This window comes from Lolium perenne, chromosome 7 (genome assembly GCF_019359855.2).
Source record: "Lolium perenne isolate Kyuss_39 chromosome 7, Kyuss_2.0, whole genome shotgun sequence".
In the NCBI taxonomy this organism is placed as follows: Eukaryota; Viridiplantae; Streptophyta; class Magnoliopsida; order Poales; family Poaceae; genus Lolium; species Lolium perenne.
The window spans coordinates 10242792-10269194 of record NC_067250.2 but is presented as its reverse complement, the minus strand read 5'-3'; the positions used below and the strand labels follow the sequence as shown (position 1 = coordinate 10269194).

At 43.5% G+C, this 26403-nt stretch overlaps 2 protein-coding genes across 2 annotated transcripts in view; one reads left to right on the top strand and one right to left on the bottom strand.

The window, feature by feature from the left end:
- The first annotated feature begins 1638 nt into the window (after positions 1 to 1638).
- Positions 1639 to 6837, top strand: LOC127311462 (probable lysophospholipase BODYGUARD 1). The gene is made up of 3 exons (XM_051341888.2): positions 1639 to 2922; positions 3121 to 3326; positions 6087 to 6837. The coding sequence occupies exons 1-3, from the start codon at positions 1930 to 1932 to the stop codon at positions 6415 to 6417; spliced, it is 1530 nt and encodes a 509-aa protein (XP_051197848.1). The 5' UTR covers positions 1639 to 1929; the 3' UTR covers positions 6418 to 6837.
- A 724-nt stretch (positions 6838 to 7561) lies between these two features.
- The window catches only part of LOC127316252 (uncharacterized), a 37140-nt gene continuing 18298 nt past the window's right edge, over positions 7562 to 26403 (bottom strand). Inside the window, exons 2-5 of the mRNA XM_051346658.2 lie at positions 8490 to 8802; positions 8310 to 8408; positions 8149 to 8238; positions 7562 to 8070 (exon numbers count right to left, since the gene is read on the bottom strand). Coding sequence (XP_051202618.2) covers positions 7684 to 8070; positions 8149 to 8238; positions 8310 to 8408; positions 8490 to 8802 — 889 coding nt within the window. The 3' untranslated portion in view covers positions 7562 to 7683. The remainder of the gene's footprint in view (positions 8071 to 8148; positions 8239 to 8309; positions 8409 to 8489; positions 8803 to 26403) is intronic.

Below are 26403 nucleotides of genomic sequence, written 5' to 3'. Positions count from 1 at the left end.
GTCTAAGATACTTTATTTTACATGATATGTCGATGGCCAAAATCGTACATGGCGCCCAGCGTTTGCGCAGTTGGGCACCTCGGCAACAAGAGGGGTGGTAGATCCGCCTGTGAGGCCACGAAGATATGAACAAAAGAAATTCCCACAAGGTGCTCCAAAGAAATAGACGAGGAGATATGCCACCAAGATTACTACTAGACGTGTAGATGCAATGTAGATGCAGAATTTAGGAGTTCTAGGGGGGCGAACACACAAAAATTTCTAATCTAACCCTCTCATATATATTTTTCCTTTAGAGATGTGCAAATCATAGCACATCATCTCTGCCGATATTCACACGTACGAGGAGGAGCACCGGCGACGAACTGCTAGGTACGGAACGATGGTTGGATTGGAGTGGATGCACTAGGATTCTCAACACATTGGTGATCTAGGGCAGCCGCCACACCACTTCATATAGGGAGTAAGTGTCGACATCACAACATTTGCGGCCAACTTACTCAAACCCTAATCCGGTCATTGCGAGTACAATCTGTTGACCTAGTCTTGGTCAGGTCCAACGTAGCAGGCTTACTCTTAGTCAGATAAGTTCTGACTCGCCCCATATTCTCAAGTGTGTGACCTGACTAGCTCATGGTAAACTGGACATTGTTGGAGTCCGACTCGCAAAGATCAATCGGGAGTGGTTCCTATCAGAACATGCCAACTCCCAAGTATCACAGAGTTATCATGACAAACCTTTCTAATGTGACTTTTGTCTAAGTCCTTTTTACCTCAAGATATACCTTGTGAAGCTACATACGAGTTGATATCATCCCTTTTGTAGATCAACTATCTTCGTGATATGTGATCTGTTATTCATCCGACTAACAAGTAGCTGGCTAGCTCGGTTAACACTTAACGAAATCGCGCATGGCTATGCTTCCGAGAGGGCCAAGAGAATATCTTTCCACTCGAAGGGGTAAAACCCATACTTGATTCTCAGTCGGCCCAAACCCGCCCTCTTATGAAACATTGTTCAACGGAACCTAACGGGCGACTACTTAGGTTGTTGAGACCTCATGTTTAAGCATTTGATTGATTGAGACATATAAATGAACCTAGCTCGGTTACAATAAATAAGGCGTATAAAAATTGTTAAAAGTTAAAACTTACTAAGTTTGACTACGTATATGAGAGAAAACATTGGCATCTACAAGATTCATAGATATTTTAAAAAAATATTTTATGGCGAATCTGTTCAGATGAATTTTCTGTAGTAAGTATTCATATTTTTTATATGTCACACTGTCAAACATAGGTGTCATAGGTTTTTCTGACTAAATTTACAGTGGTTACCTCTGCAGAAATAGTAAAACTTTCCCCACTCTTTCGCCCCCACGAGCCAAGTTTGGACAATTATTTGCAAGCCATGAAGTAATGAATGCAAGTTAACTGAAAGCACTCATCTAACAGTATCATCATCTGTAGTAGTAACTGTAAACCCTCTTCATCAATTGATTGCCGGGATGGAAACGATCCGTAGCTTTCAGCAATCAGTAGCGGCGACAAGCGCGCGGTGGCGCCTCCCTCTTGAGCTTTGGCAAAGCCCGCACTCTATTTAACACAACCAAACCCGTTGCCCAAACGGCCACAAGAAAAAGTATTGTATTCTCCTCCCTCACCCGCCTCCCCACCGTGCTTAAATGCGGCTTGTTTTTTGTATGCTCAGCTAAAATAAACCCGTGGCTGCCCTGCTCGTTTACCCTTACAAAAAGCTCACACTCCCCTGCTTCTGCTGGCAGTAGCGCACCCACCCCGCCTGAAAGTGCCAGCTCTCGGCCATCGCGTGCGTCCGGCCGGCGCGGCGCCTCCGGTTGTTGGTCGATCGCTGGGAGGGTGCGTGTGGGCGGGCGGCGATCGATCGCGAGGCGGACGGCACTGCGAGCAATGCACCTTGCGACGTGCGTGTGGCAAGAGAAGAAGGCGTCGGCGGCGGGCATGGGCGCCGCGGCCGGTGAGTGGGCGTTCAGCAGGGCGTCGTTGTGGGCGCTGCTTGCGGCCGCGGGCGGCGCGCTCAACTGCGCGGTGAGCTTCCTGGTGTTCTCGTTCCTGGACGTGCTGGACCCGGTGCTGTGCGTGGTGTACAAGGTGGTGGACTACGCCGTGGAGGCGGAGTGGAAGCCGTGCTACTGCTCCGCGGCGGCGCGCGAGGGCGGCCCGGGAGGAGGAGGCGGTGCTGGTTCCGCGGCGGGGACGCTGTTCGCGCCCCCGCGGGTCTCGGCGGCGGCGGCGGCGGGGCCGAAGGTGGTGCGGCTGTCGTCGTCGTCGGCGAACAAGATGCAGGTGGAGGACGTGTCGGACACGCTGTACGTGCGGGCCTCGCTGCTGTCGGACGCGACGCGGAAGCCGGGTCCCTCCGCGCCGGCGCTGACGGTGAGCCCGGCCATCGCGGAGCTGATCCGCGGCAAGCTCGACCGGGCTCCCCGCCCGCCGCGGCAGGCGCCGTGCTGGTCCGACTGCGACTGCAAGCAGTGCCACTCGTGGAGCACGGGTGCCCGGTCCTCCCACCTCTACGTCCACGTCCAGTCCCCGCCGCCACCGCTCGCCGAGTCGTCTGCGACGGAGGCGGTGGTGTTCATCCACGGTTTCATCTCCTCCTCGGTGTTCTGGACGGAGACGGTGTTCCCGGCGTTCAGCCCGGGCGCACGCAGCAAGTACCGGATGTTCGCGGTGGACCTGCTGGGGTTCGGCCGGAGCCCGAAGCCGGCGGAGTCGCTGTACACGCTGCGCGAGCACCTGGAGATGATCGAGCGGTCCGTGCTGCAGCGGTACCGGCTGACGTCGTTCCACGTCGTCGCGCACTCGCTGGGGTCCGTGCTCGCCCTCGCGCTCGCCGTCAAGTACCCCGACGCCGTCAAGTCGCTCACGCTGCTCGCGCCGGTACGTGCTCGATCACTTGGCAGTGCCGTGCCCACTACCATCTGGACTGTACATGCATTTCCCATGCATTTAATCACCGAACCTCATCTCATCTCCGCCGATCTCTACCTTCCATTAATGGAGTGGCACTCCTTGGCCACTTGGCCTGTGCTGATCATCATCTACTAACGGTTTAAAGCTCGGTGGTGGTGTAAACAGCCGTATTTCCCGGTGCCGGAGGAGGAGGCCGGAGCGGCGACCCAGTACGTGATGCGGCGGGTGGCGCCGCGTCGGGTGTGGCCGCCGATCGCGTTCGGGGCGTCGATGGCGTGCTGGTACGAGCACGTGAGCCGGACCATCTGCCTCACCATCTGCAGGCACCACCGCGTCTGGGACCGGCTCTTCAGGATCGTCACCAGAAACAGGTAAACCAATGCCGACTCTTTTCTTTGCATCGCATGCACCTCCCTCTCCCTCGTGTTTGTTGTTTTACCACTAAATTTCCCGCCTTTCCATCTTTCTTGCTTGCTTTCTCGTGGAGTAGTGTACCGGTATCTGCGTGTGTTTTCTTCCCAACCACCTGACCTGTCCGTGCCTGCATGTCCCTCGGCCCCGCGACATGTACACGCACACGAGTCGCCAAGTAGAACTCACAGATAAAGTAGGTTCAACTCCAGCTCCACCGATCCTCCTCTAATCATCGGTCGACCCATATCTAAGTCTAGTTTTATTTCGAAAACGAATACATTGCTGCTAGCTAGTAGCTCCATGGCATTCAATCCGTCTGAGACTGGCAGACGACCGCCACAGCTGTCGTTCCTTCACATTTATGGCGCCACGCGTTGTGACAGCGAGTTCTCCTTCAATCTGCTCCGAAAATTTCTTCTCACTAATCACAAAGTGTCTTTGACACATGGGCACCACCAATGCTTCCTTTATTTTTAGATTGTTGAAAATTTCAAAACCTCACACTTCTAGTCTAGTATGTCTTAAAAATGATGGTTAAATCTATAGATTTGTATATAAAAAAGGTGTGCGAAATCACAAGGCAAGATTCCCTTCTTTTATTATTGGGATACACAAAAATATGAAATCTACAGTAAATTTTTTTTGGATGTTTGAGAAACTCAGATTCACGCATTTGACATTTTCTTTATTTAGCTCAAAATAGACTTTATTTCTTGGTGATAGTTTGCATGTTGGAGGTATACATGTTTTTTACATATATTTTTTAGATACTCACAAATATGCTCTTTTTTAAGAAAGAAAAAAGGACCATTGGTTCCTATACACATGAAATCTCCACCCCTCCTGCGACGTACCAGTAGGTGCTCATGAAACGTTTACTAAACGTAGAAAAGATAGGCGAACGAAATATTATTTTCTAGTGCCCCCTCCGTATTTATATGTAAGGCCACTATCAATAATACATTTCCCTAATGTATAAAACCACTACTCCGTAACTTTAATCAAATAAAATATAGTACTCGCTCGGTTTCAGTTTACTAGTCCTTCCTATAAGAACGGAGGGAGTACGAGTGGAGCAGTAGGAGACATGCGAAACAGAGTAAGACAGGGACGGCGAAATAGTGGGATACGGGATCGCTGTCCTCGTGGTGGCGGGTTCCCTTAAATGATCGCCGTCTAATGTTGTTCGGGTGGAGTACTTGGGCGGTGTTGACGGGGTGAGGTCGACGCACGCCGCGCTTGTCCGCCCGGAATTAACCACTAACACCAATGCATTGCATGAAGCCCAACTAATCCGCTCGTAACTACATAGTACTCGAGCATATGCGTCCGCAGAATCGTTGTGTAGTCGAGCAACCGAACAAAGGGGCTGGATCACTAGTTGGTGCGGTGGTAACATCCACCGGCCGGCCGGCCGGGGAGTTTCGGGTAGCTCATCACCCGACGCGCGCGATGACGATCTGAGATTCCACGGTGCAATTCCCCCAGATGAGGCAAAAGTAGAGCTAACTACAGTACGCCGCGGTGGGTGCGTGCGCGCGCGCCGAGTATTTCCGGCACGACACTCCTGCGCGCAGGTGCGGCCTAGATTGGCGGTGGCTCACCACCCTCGCCATAAACGGCAGCCACCCCGCCGCCGGGACCCGCCAGCCACGACCCACCATTATATTGGACACTGCAAAAGTCATCGGCCGGTACACTCACCGCTACTTGGGCGATGCCACTGTGCACACCCATCTGTCCTCTTCTTATTTTTTGGTTGAGAAAAATCTCACCAGTTATATTTTAGTTTTAAAGAGTGATCGGAAATATGAAAACAAGATTCGGTGCGAGCATGTGCGCAACGATATACGTGTCGTGTCGACCACGGTGAGTAGCTAGCTACTACATAGTATAGGGCTAGTACCACCGCGCGCGTACTAGCTGTAGTAGCTAGCCCCGCGCCTACGTACGTGTGCCTTGAATTGGTCTCGTTGTGCAGATGTACTACGTACGTGAGTCTCCATCGATCTCGGTGGACCTTGCACGGCCAGGCAGCACGTATCTTGGAACGAAAGCCTTCCTCTTCCCTTTCCCTTTGTCGACCGATCGACCTGGTTCAACAGTCATACGGCTTGGGTCCCCGTCCTATATGTCCTAATATACATGGATTAAGTGCCAAATTAAGGCCTTATAATTGGCCGGCAACTGGCTACAATCTCACATGGCTAACTGTTCCAGCCTGCCGTAACTTAACACTAATAGTAGTAGCACTGACTGAACGGTACATTTAGTTTTTTACCAAGCCTAGATACACTGCTTCTGCAATGAGCTGCTGCAGGAATAATTATTGGTTACCTGAAACCCAGGACAGTGGAGGCCAGTGTGTAGCGTGGTAGTGGCCATAAATGAGCATCTTACCATAAGCATGCATGGATGCCATGGCTGAGATCTAGTAGACGAGTTAAGTTTGGGTTCAAAGCTGCATATCGCAAGTACACATGCATGATCCATGCCCCTACATGCATGGCCCTTCCAATGCAACGCAATGCAAGCAAGTGGAGTGCAGTAAAGAGCTATATGGTTGCGCAGCCAGCCAGCAAGAGATTTCTCACGTTTCCACTAGTGGCCGCATACTGTTGCTTGCCTCTCCTTCCTCCACACGCATCTATACGCATATGTTTCAGTGAATGACAATCGGGCGGGCGCTGTAAATGACATGTGGAAAAATGTTGCAGGATGCGAACGTTCTTGATCGAGGCCTTCATGTGCCACACCCACAACGCGGCATGGCACACGCTGCACAACATCATGTGCCTCAGCGCCAGCAAGATGGGCGCCTACCTCGACGTCGTCTCCAACAACCTCTCCTGCAAGGTCGCGCTCTTCCACGGCCGCGACGACGAGCTGCTCCCCGTCGACTGCACGCTCGCCGTGGGCGCCAAGGTGCCCAGGGCCAGCGTCACCGTCTACGACAACAAGGACCACATCACCATCGTCGTCGGCCAGGAGGAGCTCTTCGCCGCCCAGCTCGAGGCAATCTGGACCGCCGCCGACCACCAAGACTAGCACCTTCTTACCTACCGCTACAGGGAACGATCATCCACAACAGTGCATAGAAGAGGTGGGAGGAGATCAGGAAGGAGTTAATGGCCAGCGGGAAAGAAGGCAATAACGGTTACCCTGCATGCTTGCTTGCAAGAGCCAACAGCTCTAGTAGGATGGGACGAGCAGCTCTGCCATATCCTCTCCAAGGACTATAAATACATACAGTTGTATCATTTGCTTTTTCTTTTCTCTTTCTTTCTTCTTCTTCTTGGCTTTTCCATGGTAATTAATTAATTAATCAATCGTAAAGTGTATTGTAACAATTGTTTGATTGCGCCAACTTGCTTGGCCGACTGTCATCACCAACAGCCCCACAAGTGTAATATAATACTCCTAGTATATATGGACGCACCAGAGCAGAGAATTGATTAGCCTGCCCAAGTTGGTTCCTCTATGTGAGATGGATGGATGCTTCTCATTCGTATGCATATCACATGAACATGAACATGGCCTGTGCGTTGTGACAGGCCCGAGTGGCGATTTGCACAAAAATAACCCAAAACTGAAAGAAAAGCACAGACTGACCCTCCGGCGAAACTATTTCACCAATCTAACCCTTTTGTGTGGCGCCCCTCCCACGGGCGCCACATATGCCCATGTGGCTCCCCTCCTGCCGGCGCCACTGACCCAGCCGACGTGGCCCCCTCGCCGCTGAGCTGGTGCGCCCATCCGACGTGGCAGCATGTGTGGCGCCCCTCCCAACGGCGCCACACATGCACTTGGAATTGCCCAACCATACTGTGAGACAAATCCTCTGGGACTTAGCCGTTTTGCGAGGCTCGATGTGTGGCGCCGACTCCACTGGCGCCACACTAGCATATGTGGCGCCCCTCCCACGGGCGCCACACATAGAGGCTCGCGAAAACGGCTAAGGACTTATCGTCCGGAGCCCCCTGGATGTTTTCGACCCAATGTTGATATAAGTTGGCATGTGTGGCGCCGATGCCACGGGCGCCACACAAGCACTTGTGGCGCCAGTTGGAAGGGCGCCACACATTGACTTTTGTTAAAAACATGAAAAATCCTACCAAACTCCAACAGTTACGAGTACAACATTAGACACAACAAGTAGCAATTTCATGACATACACATATAACACTTCATAGGTCACATTGGAGCACGTAGATTCAAACAACAAGTAGCATTACAGACCATGGTTCGACATGACATAGGGTTCACAAATCGATACTTATGAATATAGAGTTCACAACAACACGTGGGCACATCCTAGTAGCGTCCTCGACGTGCCGTCCTCGCGGGCTGCTTCCGGACGGCCATCCTCTTCGTCCGCTGCCGTGGCTGCTCCTGCTGCTGCTGCTGCTGCTGCTGCTCCTGCTGCTCCTGCTCCTGCTCCTCCTCCTCCTCCTCCTCATCCTCCTCCTCCTCCTCTGAAGAGAACGGCTCGTCGTTCCTCATCCTCGACATATCTGATCTCCGCCGCGGCCCCTCATCCTCCTCAGTGACAACCTTCTTTCCTCGGCTGACATAATCTTCCGGAGTGTACCGGTTTGGACCCTTGCCCCTTGGCTTCAACTGGTAAGCTGACCGTGTGGCTTGCTTGGAGGTACGCTTTGGAAGTATGGCTTGACTCAGAATTAGCTCGTCCTCAGGAATCTTCACAAACACGAACACATGAGATTACAAAGTTGAAATTAGGAAGAACATGTTTGACAGCAACAAAATAGTCCATACCTCCCGCTCTTCTGAAGAGGAAGATGTAGCGATTTCGGCTTCCCGGCAACCTAGCAAGCTGGCTAACCGCCGCATCTTTCGTGCAGTGTTCTGCGTCATCCCGTTCATGGTTACAAATCCACCACATCATAGTATCGTACATTCAAAGTTGGTGATCATACCTTAATGAAATACCGCAACGGTCGGACAGGCTTGTCATCTCTCCCGCTCTGCTCCCACATAACCTCGCACTCCTCAGCTGTTTTTTCGATCTCCTTCCGCTGTGACAAATATAGCATACACAATTGAAGCGACCACATGGCAATGTAGATGATGTACTAGTTAGTGAGAGAATAGAATACCACGAAGTTCAGCTCGGAAGCAATAGAAGTCGATCTCCCTCTGCGAGCAAATCTGTCGTGCTGGCTTTGCCCAACCTCATCGAACTGGATGGGGTCGTCCAAGATCTCCTCAGGATACGCGTGCTTAACTAACTCGATACGCGTGTTCTCATGGAACCACTCGAGGTAGTTGTTGAAAGCGGCGAAGTTGTGAGGCACAATCTGCTCAGGGCCAGCATTCCGTGCCGCTTCCAAACACTGTTGGAACGCTGCGATGTGGCCGCTATGATGGACTGGCCAATTTGTGATTTTCCTCTGCCGCTGCCTATCAAGCCTGCAAGAATCAACAAGTTAGTTTGTACCTCTTCTATCAAGAATCTTCCATCGCTAGCGCCTTCAGCCAACACCAATGGGCCAGCTTCCCCCCACTGTCAGGAAAGAGAGTCCTCGAAATCATGTACCATAAGTACACGCGGGCGTACGTCCTCCGAGTGTCCTCGTCGGCCTCTTCCGGGCATTCTCCAAAGTTAGTCCTGATCCATTCGAAAGACGCGCCGGCGGGAGCTCTCTTCTTTGGATCTGCTGGCGGCGGAGGAGCCCTGCCAATAAGCACCTCCATCTGCTGGCGCCACCCATCAGAAGCTGTGTTCATACACAGTGGCTCGCCCTGAATAGGTAGTCCAAGGATCATGGAAACATCCTGGAGAGTAGGGGCCATCTCGCCGGCCCTCAAGTGGAAGGTGTGAGTCTCCGGCCTCCACCGGTCGACAAGGGCGGTGAGTGCCGAGGGGTTCATGAGTGGCCCCCCACGGCTTACAAGGGATATGAACGGGAGAAGACCGGTAGGCCGGATGAACTCCGTGTACCTCTCGTCATACGGTATATCCGATGTGCCATGGTAACGAATCTTCAAAGGTTGAAGATCCGTTCCCTTCTCCGTCATATGAACAGCCCGGTGCAACCTGTCGTACTCTTCATCCAGAAGCCACACCATCCTACATGTATGAGCAACACATACATGAGAATATATCCAAATAAGCCATCACACATACATTCCTAACAAATATGAGTTATTCCATCAAGAATACATGAGAATATATCTAACTTTCGAATCACCTATACATCACACATACATGAGAGTTCATATCCAAATACATGCTCCAATTTTGCCTTTCACCACATACATACATAAGGTTCCATACATACACACATACAAATATTTGGATCAAGAATACATGAGTTATTCCATCACAAATAATAGGCATATGTAACAAATTTGAATGCATTTGCTAGGCAAATATTAGACATTTCAACACATGCATACATAGGATTTCAACACATACATGTAAAATTTCATTCAACACATCTAGGGTTCCTACATATCTAGGGTTCCTACATATCTAGGGTTCCTACACATACACATTCAACACATACATAGCCATTTCAAATCTAGTTTCCATGTCTAGGGTTCATGTGCAAATCTAGCAAGATCTATGAAATTAGTGGATGAATGTGAGGGATTCGAAGGGGATTACCTTGAGGAATGGATGGGGAAGAGATTGGCCGGTCAGATCTGACGAATTTGTGGCCGATTTGTTGGGGGAGAGAGGGAGGGAGGAGGAGGAACCGCCGGCCGCCTTGGGGGAGAGAGGGAGGTCGTCCAAGAAACAGAGAAGAAGATGGTCGGGCTGGGCGCGGGCGCGGGCGCCACACTTAAGTGGATGTGTGGCGCCCGTGGCATCGGCGCCACACATGCTAGTGTGGCGCCCGTGGCATCGGCGCCACACATCGAGCCTCGCAAAACGGCTAAGTCCCAGACGTTCCGGAGCCCCTGGATGTTTTGGACCGAAAACATGATATAAGTTGGCACGTGTGGCGCCGTTGGGAGGGGCGCCACACATGCTGCCACGTCGGATGGGCGCACCAGCTCAGCGGCGAGGGGGCCACGTCGGCTGGGTCAGTGGCGCCGGCAGGAGGGGAGCCACATGGGCATATGTGGCGCCCGTGGGAGGGGCGCCACACAAAAGGGTTAGATTGGTGAAATAGTTTCGCCGGAGGGTCAGTCTGTGCTTTTCTTTCAGTTTTGGGTTATTTTTGTGCAAATCGCCGGCCCGAGTTGCTCGAATCGGGGCCTGCTCCAATTTATTTCTGAACAGAGCGAAATAGACTAGCAGTCACATTGATCGTCAGCCGCTCTGTCTGACAGTCAGTGTCTGCCTCTCCCTGTGTGCTGTCTTTTCTATCTTCTCATCATTCTTCCAATACTATGATTCTCGTGGTTAGTAATTACATTGTCCTTCCATCGAAAGAAAAATATCTCGTGGTTATGCAAACTGATCATTCCGCCACGTTGATTCGCTGCTGCAGAGAAGATTAGAGGGGAAAACTCGGCCAGGATCACCACTAGAGGGATCTCCACCTTCTCAACTGTTTTTATCATCATCACCATTACCAAGAGGTAGTAGTCTACTATGGACTACGGGTTTATGGCAGTAGCTTGATCTATTTCTCTCATGTTTTTCATAGTTCTTAGTGCCATATGAACTGCCTATCATGATTATGGTCATATTTGTAATACCTATGTGGTGGATCCTTATTCTATGATATTGTTTTATGAGATCTGATCTTATTATATGGTGAGATGTATTGATAGATGCATATTATGTACCCCGTTCTTAATTTTATGTCCTGATCCAACATCTATGCAAGCGCGTGCGTGGGGAGATGTGTGAGATGGAGTAGCATGGTTTTAGTGATTGGATAGTGACAATACATTCAAGATCTATTATGGCTTTGACTTTTTTTGCTACCCCACTAGGGATAAAGTGAATGCATGTGCTATGTTCATCATGTGATATCAATGATGATCTTATTTGTTCAAGGAGGCATATTTGATATTCAAACTTCATGTCAAAGTACTTATTGACATGCTCTGTTAATTCTTAATATAAGACTGGTGAAGTTTCTTTCTTGTGGAGTATAAGAGAGATGTGTTGCATCATCTCTATGTTAGGACGTGATGCTCATATTAATTCTGATCTTACATATAATATTATCTGCATCTTCACATATCATTGGTGAATTGATTTTGTTGACCACAACTTTAAGGGAGAATAGTCAAGTGAACCCATGAATCCTGGTCCACTTTTTATCATAAGAAACACCTTTATATTACTTTTACATTGTTTTCTATTTGTTGCACTATTTTAATCCAAAAATAAAAAATATTTACTTTTCTTATTTGCATCCAAAACACCAAAAATAATCAACCTATTTACCCTTTTTGCTTAGTTATCTTATATAGTGAGCGGTGCTTTGGAACATGGGTGCATATGCTTCCTATATTTCGAAATGTATCTTACATACATTTTAATTTTTTTAAAAAACTGAAACTAAAAGTTCACACATACATCTTCACGTGCTACGTGCTCACAAATTCGTTTCATAAAAAAATTGACTTATCATGTGACGTGTGTAAAAAAGACACAATTCAGTGCTAAAAATAATGCTTTTCACAAGATAAACTTTCTCTTTTTTATATAGACTACACAAAAACAATTGGTTTTTCGTGAAACTTGACGAACGCACGTATATTATGGAGATGTACATGTAGAATTTTTTATCCAAATTTTTCGAAATTTCGGAATATGATTTTTTGGTAGAGGGAGCATACGCACCCGGGAGCCGAATTGAATTTCCGAGTTTTTACTTATTTTATTTCTACTTGTGTTATTTACTTACGCGAAACCTTGTGCTTGACAACCACACGGTGGAGTTGGGGACAGAAGGCATTTACTTTACCTGCAGGATTGCTTGAAGAAGAGAGAAGAATACACTCTTTCATCCAGTTCCCCGAGAGTTCGATATAAACCCTCGAGTCATCCTTGTGGGAAAGATACTCTCTTAATACAACACTCTGCACTTGGAGTCCCAACGTATCAAGATATTTTTGGCGTTGCTAGTAGATGTCATCAGATACTCCGGGCTTTCATTCGATCTCTCCATCTTCGTCATCCTCCATCACCTTCTCGACGTGCTATGATTTCTTCTAGCTCTTAGGAAGAGGAGGAAGCCTCTCAATTTTAAGTTCTTCAGAACATGGTTGATGATTATTTATATTATACTTCAAAAGAATAACTTTTGAAGAACAGGTTAAATAAGAATATGAACTATTATATATAGGTGCTATGGCTTTTAGGGTTTACTATTGGATTCCTTTAGTTTCACTAATATGAACTAGTTGGGTGCTTAAGTTGAATTGGTTCTATATACAACAAGTATGGGCAGGTTTAGTACTATGGTTGATTATGATATCATTTCAAAGGATGGTTATCCAGATGGTTCTATAAATTAGCCACTAGGGTTTATTATAGTTTCACAATTGCTTTACTACATAATCACTAATAGTTCCTAAGCTAAGTGTATTATCATTTCCTAAGTAGGGTTGAGTGGAATGGGAGCATGTGTTGTGAATTATTACACAAGGTTGATACTAGGGTTCATAATTATAGTTCTACTAAATTATGATGGTTAAGGTTGATCCTAATGGTGTGGTATAATGGATTGATGATCAATGGTGCTAACATGTGGTAACAAGCTAGGGTTTATATTTAGGTGGCACTAGTGGATCATATAGGTTTCAATTAAGAGTGGGAACATGAAGTGACAATCTCATGTGACTTGGTTTTTATGTTAGTGGATCATAACTTGTATTTGTTGGTCACATAATAAGGTTTTCTATGTAAGGTGAAATTCACATGATCACATGTGATACATAATTAGGGTTTTAGAGTTGCTTCTAAGGTGGAATGAACACATGAAATAATGAGTTCAAGGTTCTTATTAATATTAGAACTAGGGTTTCTACATTAATACAATTCTTGACCTAATAATGGACAATAGAGATGTGGTTACTAATTAATTTTAAACAAGATTAATAATGGTTTGACACTTTATTAATTTTTCACAAGAATTAATATTTAGGGTAATTCCTAGTTTGGTTTAATTAAGAATCAGGGTTTAATAATTGTTATTAGGGTTTAAAATAATTAACTTGTTAACTAAAGATGTTTAATTAAATAAGTTTTGAATTACCAAATAATATTGGCTTATAATATTTCCTTGAGTTATTGCTATTTACAGAGGATAGAAAATAGTAATTTGCAATTAGGGTTTATGAATTACCACTAATAATTAAGTTAATGCAATTATAGTAAATAAAATTAATTTTAACATTTTACTTAGTTACTGAATAGTTAAAATTTAATTTTTATAACTTTACTAATTATTGAATTCAAATTGTATTTTAAATAATTGAAATGGTATAATTAATAAGGTTAAAAATAAGTGAATTTTTATTTTGACACACATTTTTGTTTTATATTTTATTTGAATAGAGTTTATTTTTGTGAGCATTTTGATATATTATTCATATTTTTCTGAGTTGAAATTATTTTTCTATGATTTTACAAAGTTTCTGCAATTTTTTGGAATTTGAAATTAACACTAAATACTAAACATACCGGTTCATGTACACCCGCAGCGACTGACTGGTGGGACCAAAACATATGTTGAGTGCCACGTTGGCGTGGACAAGTCAAAGACCACACGGGGTCCTACAGGCCACGTCGGCCTCGCCGGTCAATGACCGCCGGTGGTCAGCGCACGACGGCGCCGCCGTTTTACGGCCCCCCGGGAAGAACTACTGGGATCTTTCGACTCCACTCGAGCTACTGAACACGATGGTCGTGTTGCCCGCTCGAATAGATCACCGGAGCTTCGCCGGTATTCATGTCCGCGGCGGCGCGACTCCGGCCAAACGGCTACCTAGCGCTACGGTGGATGATTCGAGAGGATAAAAGGTGCTACAGACGCGTAATCATACCCTGAGTCTTCTGAGATGGTCGCCGGTGATGATTGAGGGCTTAGGCGAGCTCCACTTCGCCATTCCCGGCGATGTACTGCGGGAGAAGATCTTGAAATTGACGTTGTACCGGGCCCTCCTTGATGCTCTGCTCCTCCAGATCACTCAACTCGATCAGACGCTTCGATTGAGCTACTCCATGAACTCCGGGATGCTCTCAATCGACGGCGCCATGGAGGTCGCCGGCGACAGAGACTTGCAGCTAGAGGAGGAATTAGGAAACGAGGGAGGATAAGGATGGGAGTCTAGGGTTTCTCGAGCCGTGGCGATCTCTCCGACCTATTTATAGCTCCAAGCACTGTCTGGTTCGATGGCGATGCTTGGCGGTGAGCGTCCAGGATGCGGCGGTGTTCCAGGTTAGGGTTTTCGGGCGGGAATCGTGATGATCCTACTGGCAACGGATTCCAAAGTCATGCGGTCGAGCTCTGGGACGTCTGACGAGGTCCGGGCTGTTCTTATCGACATCGAGGACGTGGCCGAGGCTTCACCTCTGCGCTGTCGTCGCCGGGGAAGAAGAAGAAGAAGGTGGCTTTCTTCTTGCACGATTTTTAAAGCGATCCAAATGGTAAGTGGCTTTGGGCTGGGCTGATACTGGGCTTGGTGGACGTGGTGGTGATGGGCTGCTGCGGTGCTGCTCGGCCTGCCAGGTAAGTTTCCCTCCATTTTCTTTTTCAAATTTCTGTTTTTTTATTTACTGGTTTTAACTTGATTTGGAATTATGTGTTGTTTTGCAGATTCTAAAATATTTTAATATCAGAACAATTTGATAATGCTACCTGTTGTATTGTTTTGTTTATAAACAACCATTTCATAATTGAGTAATTTGGTGTTCTTGTGAAATGCATTTTAAATTGAAAATGAACATGGTTTTAAATGTTTATCTCTATTCCTTTTATTTAGGAACCACTCTATTTGAATGGTTGAAAATTATAACATGTGCTTGGTGAACACTTTGTTAAGTTTGACTTGTACATCATAATATGGATTGTGCACAGATTATAATTATAGCTAGAGTTTAAAATAAATGGCAATGGGAATGGATTGGTTCATGATTTTATGTGAAGAATTGTTTCCAAAGGTTTAAGAATATGGTTGACTCACTTGTTAAAGTGTTGGTTTAATTCTGACACAATATTCCATTTGAGCAATTAAACAAGGTGATTGGAAATCAAAGTGGAATTGGTTATTGGTTTCACTCTACTCACCAAATGGAATCTAGTCTAAAGGTATATATGGTTTGGGTTATTATTTGTGATACATAATACACAAGTTAGGAAACAATATTCTATGTGGGGTGAATTCTACTTGAAAGGTTTAGGGTGTTGCATAAGCTTCACTAAATTGAAGTATAAATAGGGATGAGGTATGGCAGGGTTCTATTTATAATCCAAATTGATACTTGGATTGAAATTCAAATGTGGTCTAGGTTTAAGTAGTGATCATCCAATTGATACACAACTATAATTAAAATATGAGCATAAGCTAGGGTATGTTTAATTGACTAAGGTTCCTCCTCCTCACTTAGGTAGAACTAGTGTATCAAGACAATGCTAAGTTTGTATCAAGTGTTTGGATAGGCAAGATTTAAATACAATATCATTACTACTCTATACAAGGCATGAGTATTGGTTTGGTTAACTACTAATGAGTTACTTATTATTTCATGAGAAGAATGAGATCTTTGGATCACATAGATAGGTTTAAATTATCATCCCAATTTATAAAGCAAGATCATGCATCAGACATGATCCACTTATTCCTCACTAATCTCTCTTCTTTAATACTTCTATCAACACCCTCAATTAGATTCTTAGGGTTTATGATCATCACCCAATTTGTCATGATCAATGTGTTGGTCTCATAACAACTCATTAGTGAATTGTGGTTCTCTCTCCAAGATTAAGTATAAGTCCATATACTTGAGTATACCTTTGTAGGTTGAGCTACTCTGAATAGGTAGGGTTCCTCTAGGGTTTATGATCACTACCAAGTTGTAATGATCACAACACTTGCCTCACTATAATTAGAAGAATAGGTTCTTACTTACTATTAAGTTTTAGCTAGGTCAAATAGGGTTTAGTACTTGACTTATATTTCTTGTATCATTGGTTAGTATCAACAAGTACCTCAATTGGATAAGATTTAAATAGTAATCTAGGTTTTATTCAATGGATAGAATATGCACATGAATGATTCTCTCCTTTCTCTAGGTTTAATGATATGAGTTGGGAAACAAGGTGGGAATGATTCAAAGTTAATGATGAATGAATATGAGTGTTCTTGACTTAGTTCAAGTATTGTAGTTGAACAAATATACCATGTGACTCATGGGAGGAACATTTATTTAGTAGAAGACATTGAAAAGATAAGTAAAGAATAGTTTCTTAATTAATTGTGTTCCTTGATTTAGGATTGAATAATTAATCATATATGGTTGTAATAAGAAATGTCATGTTGATATCCTTTTATATAAGATCTTGTAGTTGATCCTTACTTAAGGTGTTGTTTGTTATAAAAATAATTCTATTTGATATAGCCCATAGATCAAATCATCTCTATCCAAAATAAGGTTTTAGCAAAGATCACAGTGAAGTTTATAGCGCTTGACTTGATGATCTACTTCAATTCCAGCAAGTCAAGTGAAACTTCAGTTACTGTGGTAAGTTTTATTTGAAGCGCGAAAATTCCCCGGATTTTCTATGCATGAATGCAATGCACACTTTGGTGTTCTCTCATTTTATTGCCTCTAAACCTGGGATATTACAGCCTCTCCCCCTTAAACTGAACTTCGTCCCGAAGTTCGAACGCTCTCATGTTTCGGAATGTTGAAATGTCTTGAACAGATCACCATCCTTCAACTCCATGGTGATCACACTAGATATAGTGGAATATATCCCTTGTCCAGATCCTTCCTGGAGTCTTCTAATGTCTGGCACTGATACTGCCTTCAATTCTATGATTTCTTCCAACACTCTAAGCTTATAGGCTTACTATCCAAAGATTCTTGGATTAAGACATCTTATGGTGTTAATGGACTTTACTAATGGCTGTGGTGACATCTTCCTATTTGGGTACTCAAAGCTTGGTTCTACCAGCTGCGGTAATCCAGCTGCGGTGTAATATGACACTACGATTTACCAGCTGTGATACTCAAACCTTAATTCTAAAAGATTCATTTAAAGCAGGGTATTGTTTTCCCTTACTACCATAACGAAAGTAATGGTACTTCGTAAGGTGTTTACAATAGGCATGGTCCTGGTTGTTTAGTCCTACGAATGGATTAGACTCATTTAGTCCATCCCATCATGGCTTCTAGTTTATACTAGTTATCTTCCTTTTGGTTTCTTTAGGTTCCATGAAAGGAATCTTTCTAATAATCATTAGTTTTGGTATGGTCAAACTCCTTCGCATAGTATCTTCTTAGGCTTTGATTGTTCTCCGATATCTTCTTCCTCCAACTTCATTATCGAAGACTTACTTAAGTTCTCTTGGTTTCGAGTAATTACAATTACCCACTCAAGTTAGGGTCTAACCCTTACTTCCTCGAGATATGAACCTTGGCTTCTGGTCTGACATCCTCCTGAGAGTACTTTTATATGGGTACTTCCCAACAACCTTATGAAAATAAGATTGTACTTCCTCCCAGATCAGACATTTTTCTTCGTCTATCATACTCCAAATCATATTTAAATACTTCTCCTTCAGCCTTCCTCTCCCCCTTGGAGTTTACTAATAATCTTCAAACTTCCTTTCTTCTAATCATTAAACTCCAAGGGTAGGTAGTTGGTTTAAGTCTGGTTTATATTTTGTACCTTTCTAAAGTCTCATCAAGAATTCTTTGTGGTGTATCCACACAGTTGTGGGTATCCATTATGAATCCTCCGACTAAATATTTACCAACCACGAGATACCAGCTGTGAAATACTGGCTGCGGAATCCCCCTCTCTTTTAGGGTAAAGAAATGTTCAGGCTGTGGGCTATTTGTTACCAGCTGTAGACTATCTAACACAAGATGTGACTTATTGGATACCAGCTGTGGCGATGTTATGGTTGTCAATCTCTACCTACCAGCTGTGGCTACTTACATAGTTTTAGTTAAGATATACCTCACTTTACATTCTTTCTCTTCATGATTATCCTATATCGGTTGCGGTCATATGATGCTAGCTGCGACTTCACTTGTCTATTTTCCTTCTTCTAGGGTTTGTTTTGCAAGAAAACCACTTGTTGACACTATGAAAATAGTATTATAAGTGACTTCACTTGCATTCCCTTCTTCCAGAATGAATACAGCTCTACTTCGTCTGCTCCATATTCACGATTTTTCTCACTTCCATGATACTTCCATGTTGAAGTACTCCTTGATTAAGGATAGAAGTGAGTTTTGATTAGTCCTTCCTTTAGAGTATTGTGGTTGCTTCCCATAATTTTACTTTCTTCTTCAAGTGAACCATCATCTTGACTTCAAAACCTTCAGAATTCGTCACTTCCTCACACGAATACCTTTACCCTCTAGACCTATAACATCAAGTAAGAGCTTGATATTGCAACATGCATTTGCATATCAAGGTCAAACTTCATGTATGGATCTAGTCAATCAATGAAGATTCCAGAAAATCCAAGAAGATTCAGCTTTGTGCTTATAATGCACATCCTTATATGCCTGAATATAATAATTGGGTAAGACATCCCTAAACATCAGGATTAGATGTGTAGTATATAACACCACATAAGATAGGTTTAGGTGGTGATACTTAGCACCATACGTGAATTTCTACTATTTGTCTCACATTTGTCTTAATTGCACATTTGCAATGAGACAACTTGAAACAAAATGGCTTGGGATAGTTGAAGTTAACCTAGTTTTCTTTGGAAGTACTATCAAAATAGTATACCATATCTATGTTCTATTGAGGATTACTTTCTATTATACAACTAGTTCTAACATGTCTACTCTAAACACATGATTGTTTAGAATATACAACCTATAACTCTAGGATTTCTCTATGTGATATGCTGTAAATAAGCCTTCTTTAAATTAAGGACTATGATTCTAACATACTTGGTACAGTTTCCAGGAATTTAAGGCCTAAGCTTTAGAACTATTCCCTAAATCCTTACTCCTTATCATTCTTGTTATCGTACTTATGATGTTCTACTCCATCATACCATGATTCTCAAGTGAATCATATATGATTACCAACTTTACCATGAAAAGTAGAGTTGTATAACTCTTATCACTCTTCCTTACCTCCTATGATTGACTCATCATAGACATATACTACCTTACATAACTTATCTCCCTTACTTAACATCAGTCATTTGACATTTTTAATGACTCTTACTTAACTATAACTTGCATTGGTATACTTCTTCCAATAGGATATCTACCTTATGGTTCTATCCTCTCTTTGGACTACCATGTATTGTATACCAATCGTGGTCTACTACCACCATTTATCTTAAGCTTCAATGGGGTTCTAATTATTTGGAATGAAGCCATATAACTAACTAATTTTACTTAAGAAAGATAGATAAGAAAGATTGACTCAAGTGTGTCAGGATTATTCTCAAGTGAATACCCATCTCAAGTCAAAAGAATAGTTGGTTTGGCTAAAACAACTTCCTATAGACACTACCAAACCTATAGGTCTCCTTTAAAGGGTTTTAATCCTAGGGTCAAAGCATTTGCTCTGATACCAGCTGTGATGACCCAGCGTACCACTGCATGGTGTAGTACACAAGTCGTTGACATAACACAAGTGAAACACTATTCCACTCATATTACATCTCTCAGAGTGGTACAACAGAAACATATGCGAGTCCAAGGTATGTCTATAGAAGTATACACGAACTGTTTACATAAGATCCACACAGCCTCCTACTTTACAGTGAGGTAAAACTTCAAATAAAGCTCCAGAAGAACAACTCGTAGCCTATCTTATTGCTAACTCAAGTTTAAGAGCTACTTGGCTTGCTATAGAATTCTAGCTACTTAGGTGCTAGGATTAGGGAAAAGTTCCCTTCTATTACTAGTCTAGGTTTCCATAATAGCTGATGCAGAAGTTGACTCCATTGACTTCATTGTTTGGATTCTTCATCTTGTTGCCGTTGACTCCTTTGTCTTAGAGTTCCACGGTAGTTTCTCCTTCGGTGCTTCCATCTAAGAAGGGGGTTCAAATGGGATAGAATGAGTACGAGCGTACTCAGCAAGTTCATATTAGGAAATATGTGTATCATGCACTAGCTACAGCCATAGACCAGAAAGTCATAGGCCAATGCAAGTTTTCATAAACATTTCTTCAAAAGGTTTATTTTATTCTGAAAACTATGCCCGTCAGTCTTCACAGGTTGAACAGAACTTCGTGGAGTTCCTTTCCTGCCGCGTTCATAGTTCCCTTCCTAACAGGGAGTGACAGTCCACAATTCGGTATCCTCTGCAGAGGTGCGTTACTTTTCCCATAAGAGACCTTATCCTTGATACCTATCCGAGATGCATGCTCGTCCACACTTCCTTGGTGTGGGGCGGTGTAAGATCCAAGCCAATCACTTTGCCTTCTCCGCGACCCCGCAAACCCACCCTTTTGTCCAACCGTACACCCCTCAGACTTCCCCCGATAATACGGCTTTACTCACGGTGTACTCCGGACAATCCATCATAGATGGTAGAGCTTAACATCACTAATGGATGGGGATTTAAAAGGATATCCCAACCTATTGCGGCAGTGCCTCCAACACCCCACCGGCTCTACCAATCCGTTGGCGTGCAGAAGGGAAAAGATACAGCTGACTTCCCCAGAGCCATTATAGATCTTATGGTCAACGCGATATGTACGGCGCTAGAATCACTGGACGGCATTGGTAATTAATCCTAGGGTGATATAACCCATGCAATGGAACCTCCACCATATCAACACATACCATGGTTCCATTGCCCACCACATAGTCATATTCATAATTGTAAAATAATACTTTGCTTTTCAATGCATGAGTGATAAGTATAGTACTTTGCATATAGTTTGATACAAATAATCAAATGACATGAGCAAGCGATGAACTTGCCTTTCTTGACTGCAAGATGATGCAGGCAAAAGCTTCGATACGTGAGAACTCCAAATGCTGAAATACCATCATCGTCCGGTAAGGACAATGTTTAAAGAACTGGCAAAGATGCTATAATGCATAGTATGAGATGCAATCGTCCCGAGCGTAACCTAACCTCGAAGATTTAGAATGTATGAGTTGTAAAGATTTCTTTAGGGTTGGTTGCACTTTTAGAATGGTTCTCAAACAAGGTTCTTATTAGGGTTTGGTTATATTAGCATCATAACCAAGTGATGTAAGGTATCATAACAATCATACACATAAGAGTAGTGATGGAATAATATGTAAAGAACAGTTGTCAATTTTAAGTTCTTCAGAACATGGTTGATGATTATTTATATTATACTTCAAAAGAATAACTTTTGAAGAACATGTTAAATAAGAATATGAACTATTATATATAGGTGCTATGGCTTTTAGGGTTTACTATTGGATTCCTTTAGTTTCACTAATATGAACTAGTTGGGTGCTTAAGTTGAATTGGTTCTATATACAACAAGTATGGGCAGGTTTAGTACTATGGTTGATTATGATATCATTTCAAAGCATGGTTATCCAGATGGTTCTATAAATTAGCCACTAGGGTTTATTATAGTTTCACAATTGCTTTACTACATAATCACTAATAGTTCCTAAGTGATGGCGTGTAACTCACACGTTCGTTGGGAACCCCAAGAGGAAGGTATGATGCGCACAGCAGCAAGTTTTCCCTCAGAAAGAAACCAAGGTTTATCGAACCAGGAGGAGCCAAGAAGCACGTTGAAGGTTGATGGCGGCGGGATGTAGTGCGGTGCAACACCAGGGATTCCGGCGCCAACGTGGAACCTGCACAACACAACCAAAGTACTTTGCCCCAACGAAACAGTGAGGTTGTCAATCTCACCGGCTTGCTGTAACAAAGGATTAACCGTATTGTGTGGAAGATGATTGTTTGCGTAAAACAAGAGAACAGTATTGCAGTAGATTGTATTTCAGTATAGAGAATTGGACCGGGGTCCACAGTTCACTAGAGGTGTCTCTCCCATAAGATAAACAACATGTTGGGTGAACAAATTACAGTTGGGCAATTGACAAATAAAGAGGGCATGACCATGCACATACATATCATGATGAGTATAGTGAGATTTAATTGGGCATTACGACAAAGTACATAGACCGCCATCCAGCATGCATCTATGCCTAAAAAGTCCACCTTCAGGTTATCATCCGAACCCCCTCCAATATTAAGTTGCTAACAACAGACAATTGCATTAAGTATTGCGCGTAATGTAATCAGTAACTACATCCTTGAACATAGCACCAATGTTTTATCCCTAGTGGCAACAAAGACATCCACAACCTTAGAACTTTCATCACATCGTCCCAGATATCAATGGAGGCATGAACCCACTATCGAGCATAAATACTCCCTCTTGGAGTCACAAGCATCTACTTGGCCAGAGCATCTACTAGTAACGGAGAGCATGCAAGATCATAAACAACACATAGACATAACTTTGATAATCAACATAACAAGTATTCTCTATTCATCAGATCCCAACAAACGCAACATATAGAATTACAGATAGATGATCTTGATCATGTTAGGCAGCTCACAAGATCCGACAATGAAGCACAATGGGGAGAAGACAACCATCTAGCTACTGCTATGGACCCATAGTCCAGGGGTAGACTACTCACACATCACTCCGGAGGCGACCATGGCGGCGTAGAGTCCTCCGGGAGATGAATCCCCTCTCCGGCAGGGTGCCGGAGGCGATCTCCTGGATCCCCCGAGATGGGATCGGCGGCGGCGGCGTCTGCGGAAGGTTTTCCGTATCGTGGCTCTCGCATCGGGGTTTCGCAACGGAGGCTTTAAGTAGGCGGAAGGGCAGGTCAGGGGGCCACACGAGGGCCCCACACTACAGGTCGGCGCGGCCAAGGGGCAGGCCGCGCCGCCCTAGGGTGTGGGCGCCTCGTGGCCCCACTTCGTCTCCTCTTCGGTCTTCTGGAAGCTTCGTTGCAAAATAGGACCCTGGGCGTTGATTTCGTCCAATTCCGAGAATATTTCGTTACTAGGATTTCTGAAACCAAAAACAGCAGAAACAAAGAATCGGCACTTCGGCATCTTGTTAATAGGTTAGTTCCAGAAAATGCACGAATATGACATAAAGTGTGCATAAAACATGTAGATAACATCAATAATGTGGCATGGAACATAAGAAATTATCGATACGTCGGAGACGTATCAGCATCCCCAAGCTTAGTTCTGCTCGTCCCGAGCAGTAAAACGATAAATACTGAGATAATTTCTGGAGTGACATGCCATCATAACCTTGATCATACTATTTGTAAAGCATATGTAGTGAATGCAGCGATCAAAACAATGTATATGACATGAGTAAACAAGTGAATCATAAAGCAAAGACTTTTCATGAATAGCACTTCAAGACAAGCATCAATAAGTCTTGCATAAGAGTTAACTCATAAAGCAATAATTCATAGTAAAGGTATTGAAGCAACACAAAGGAAGATTAAGTTTCAGTGGTTGCTTTCAACTTATAACATGTATATCTCATGGATATTGTCAACATAGAGTAATATAATAAGTGCAATAAGCAAGTATGTAGGAATCAATGCACAGTTCACACAAGTGTTTGCTTCTTGAGGTGGAGAGAAATAGGTGAACTGACTCAACAATGAAAGTAAAAGAATGGTCCTCCATAGAGGAAAAGCATCGATTGCTATATTTGTGCTAGAGCTTTGATTTTGAAAACATGAAACAATTTTGTCAACGGTAGTAATAAAGCATATGTATCATGTAAATTATATCTTATAAGTTGCAAGCCTCATGCATAGTATACTAATAGTGCCCGCACCTTGTCCTAATTAGCTTGGACTACCGGATCATCACAATGCACATGTTTTAACCAAGTGTCACAAAGGGGTACCTCTATGCCACTTTGTACAAAGGTCTAAGGAGAAAGCTCGCATTGGATTTCTCGCTATTGATTATTCTCAACTTAGACATCCATACCGGGACAACATAGACAACAGATAATGGACTCCTCTTTTATGCATAAGCATGTAACAACAATTAATAATTTTCTCATATGAGATTGAGGATATATGTCCAAAACTGAAACTTCCACCATGGATCATGGCTTTAGTTAGCGGCCCAATGTTCTTCTCTAACAATATGCATGCTTAATCATAAGGTGGTAGATCTCTCTTACTTCAGACAAGACGAACATGCATGGCAACTCACATGAAATTCAACAAAGAGTAGTTGATGGCGTCCCCAGTGAACATGGTTATCGACTTATCGCACAACAAGCAACTTAATAAGAGATAAAGTGCATAATTACATATTCAATACCACAATAGTTTTAAGCTATTTGTCCCATGAGCTATATATTGCAAAGGTGAATGATGGAATTTTAAAGGTAGCACTCAAGCAATTTACTTTGGAATGGCGGAAAATACCATGTAGTAGGTAGGTATGGTGGACACAAATGGCATAGTGGTTGGCTCAAGTATTTTGGATGCATGAGAAGTATTCCCTCTCGATACAAGGTTTAGGCTAGCAAGGCTTATTTTGAAACAAACACAAGGATGAACCGGTGCAGCAAAACTCACATAAAAGACATATTGTAAACATTATAAGACTCTACACCGTCTTCCTTGTTGTTCAAACTCAATACTAGAAATTATCTAGACCTTAGAGAAACCAAATATGCAAACCAAATTTTAACATGCTCTATGTATTTCTTCATTAATAGGTGCAAAGCATATGATGCAAGAGCTTAAACATGAGCACAACAATTGCCAAGTATCACATTACCCAAGACATTTATAGCAATTACTACATGTATCATTTTCCAATTCCAACCATATAACAATTTAACGAAGAAGAAAATTCGCCATGAATACTATGAGTAGAAACTAAGGACATACTTGTCCATATGCTACAGCGGAGCGTGTCTCTCTCCCATAAAGTGAATGCTAGGATCCATTTTATTCAAACAAAACAAAAAAACAAAAACAAACCGACGCTCCAAGAAAAGCACATAAGATGTGATGGAATAAAAATATAGTTTCAGGGGAGGAACCTGATAATGTTGTCGATGAAGAAGGGGATGCCTTGGGCATCCCCAAGCTTAGACGCTTGAGTCTTCTTAGAATATGCAGGGGTGAACCACCGGGGCATCCCCAAGCTTAGAGCTTTCACTCTCCTTGATCATGTTGCATCATACTCCTCTCTTGATCCTTGAAAACTTCCTCCACACCAAACTTAGAACAACCCATTAGAGGGTTAGCGACAATAAAAATTAACATGTTCAGAGGTGACACAATCATTCTTAACACTTCTGGACATTGCATAAAGCTACTGGATATTAATGGATCAAAGAAATTCATCCAACATAGCAAAAGAGGCAATGCGAAATAAAAGGCAGAATCTGTCAAAACAGAACAGTTCGTATTGACGAATTTTATCTAGGCACCAGACTTGCTCAAATGAAAATGCTCAAATTGAATGAAAGTTGCGTACATATCTGAGGATGACTCACGTAAATTGGCATAATTTTCTGAGCTACCTACAGAGAAAACAGCCTAGATTCGTGACAGCAAAGAAATCTGTTTCTGCGCAGTAATCCAAATCTAGTATGAACTTTACTATCAACGACTTTACTTGGCATAACAAAACACTAAACTAAGATAAGGAGAGGTTGCTACAGTAGTAAACAACTTCCAAGACATAAAATAAAAACAAAGTACTGTAGGTAAAAACCATGGGTTGTCTCCCATAAGCGCTTTTCTTTAACGCCTTTCAGCTAGGCGCATAAAGTGTGTATCAAGTATTATCAAGAGACGAAGTATCAACATCATAATTTGTTCTAATAATAGAATCAAAAGGTAACTTCATTC